This window comes from Eimeria mitis, genomic scaffold, assembly GCF_000499745.2.
Source record: "Eimeria mitis Houghton genomic scaffold, Emh_scaff314, whole genome shotgun sequence".
NCBI classification, from domain to species: Eukaryota; Apicomplexa; class Conoidasida; order Eucoccidiorida; family Eimeriidae; genus Eimeria; species Eimeria mitis.
The window spans coordinates 842-2,145 of record NW_013571482.1 but is presented as its reverse complement, the minus strand read 5'-3'; the positions used below and the strand labels follow the sequence as shown (position 1 = coordinate 2,145).

At 45.5% G+C, this 1,304-nt stretch overlaps 1 protein-coding gene across 1 annotated transcript in view; it reads right to left on the bottom strand.

The window, feature by feature from the left end:
- The window catches only part of EMH_0007530 (uncharacterized protein), a gene marked incomplete at both ends in the record, with an annotated part of 1,685 nt that extends 776 nt beyond the window's left edge, over nucleotides 1–909 (bottom strand). Inside the window, one exon of the mRNA XM_013498047.1 lies at nucleotides 162–909. Coding sequence (XP_013353501.1) covers nucleotides 162–909 — 748 coding nt within the window. The remainder of the gene's footprint in view (nucleotides 1–161) is intronic.
- Nucleotides 910–1,304: the final 395 nt, after the last annotated feature.

Genomic DNA, 1,304 nt, shown 5'->3' with positions numbered 1-1,304 from the left:
TCTTTTTCTTCTGTGGGTGCAGCAACTCCTGCTGCTGCTGCTGCTGCTGCTGCTGCTGCTGCTGCTGCTGCTGTAGCTCCTGCTGCTGCGAAAGGTGCTGCTGCTGTTGCTTCTGCTGCTGCTGCTTCTGCTGCTACAAACAGAAGCTGGGGTGACCGCACGACTATAATGATATCTGTCTTCTTCCTCTTCTTCTCTTTCTTCTGCTCCTTTTTCTTTTTGTTTTTCTTTTTTTTCTTTTTCTGTTTCCTTTTCTTCTCTTTCTTTTTCTTTTTTTTCTTTTTCTTTTTCTTTTTTTTCTTTTTCTTTTTCTTTTTTTTCTTTTTCTTTCCCCTCTTTTTCTTTTTCTTTTTCTTTTTCTTCTTTTTCTTTTTCTTTTTTTTCTTTTTCTTTTTCTTCTGCTGGCGAGATACAGGAGACGCCAGAGACAGAAGGTGTCGATACAGCCGAAGCAGCAGCCGTCTGATCCTCTATGCATGCAACTCGTGCTGCACTTAACCCTGGAATCAGCTCCTGCTGCTGCTGTTGCTGCTGCTGCTGCTGTTGCTGCTGCTGCTGCTGCTGCTGCTGCTGCTGCTCTCTGCGCCTCAAGACGGAAGCTAATTCGCGCCAGGTGTCGGGGAAGAGAGCAGAGAGTTCATCCTCAGAAGAAGACCGTAAGAATTTGTCTTCATCTTGCTGCTGCTGCTGCTGCTGCTGCTGTTGTTGCTGCTGCTGCTGCTCTCCTTCATGCTGTTGCGGATGCTGCTGCTGCTGCACATGCTGCTGCTTCTGCTGCTGCTCCTCCTGATCCTGATCCTGTTGCTTCTGCTGCTTTTCCTGTGGGTGCTGCTCCTGCTGCTGCTGTTGCTGCAGTTGCTCGTTCTGCTGCTGCAGCAGCTGCTGCTGCTGCTGCTCCTGAGGCAGCATGGTGGGCAGAAGTGTAAATTATAGCAGCTGACAGTGTTTAACTTCGTTAAAATATACTTTTTTTCAAAAAAAAAAGAAAAAAAGAAGAACAGAAATTCAGGTTTCCTCCTTGGTGCTGAGACCGCTCGGCCCCCTCGATCGCGAGGAGGGTGTAGAAAGGAGAGAAGCTGCAGCAAAAAGAGAGAAGTTTTTGTTAATTAAATGTTTTTTTATATTTAATTAAACAAAAACACTTCAGAAAATACCAAATATAACGATGTGAGAGGCGAGAGAAAGAAGAAAACAAAACACCACCGTAGCTGCCTATACACCCGAAAAGAAAGGCGCTGCCGATACACCTGAGAACAGAGCAGCGAGAGAAGAAACCCAGCATCAGTAAATTATTTATTTTATTG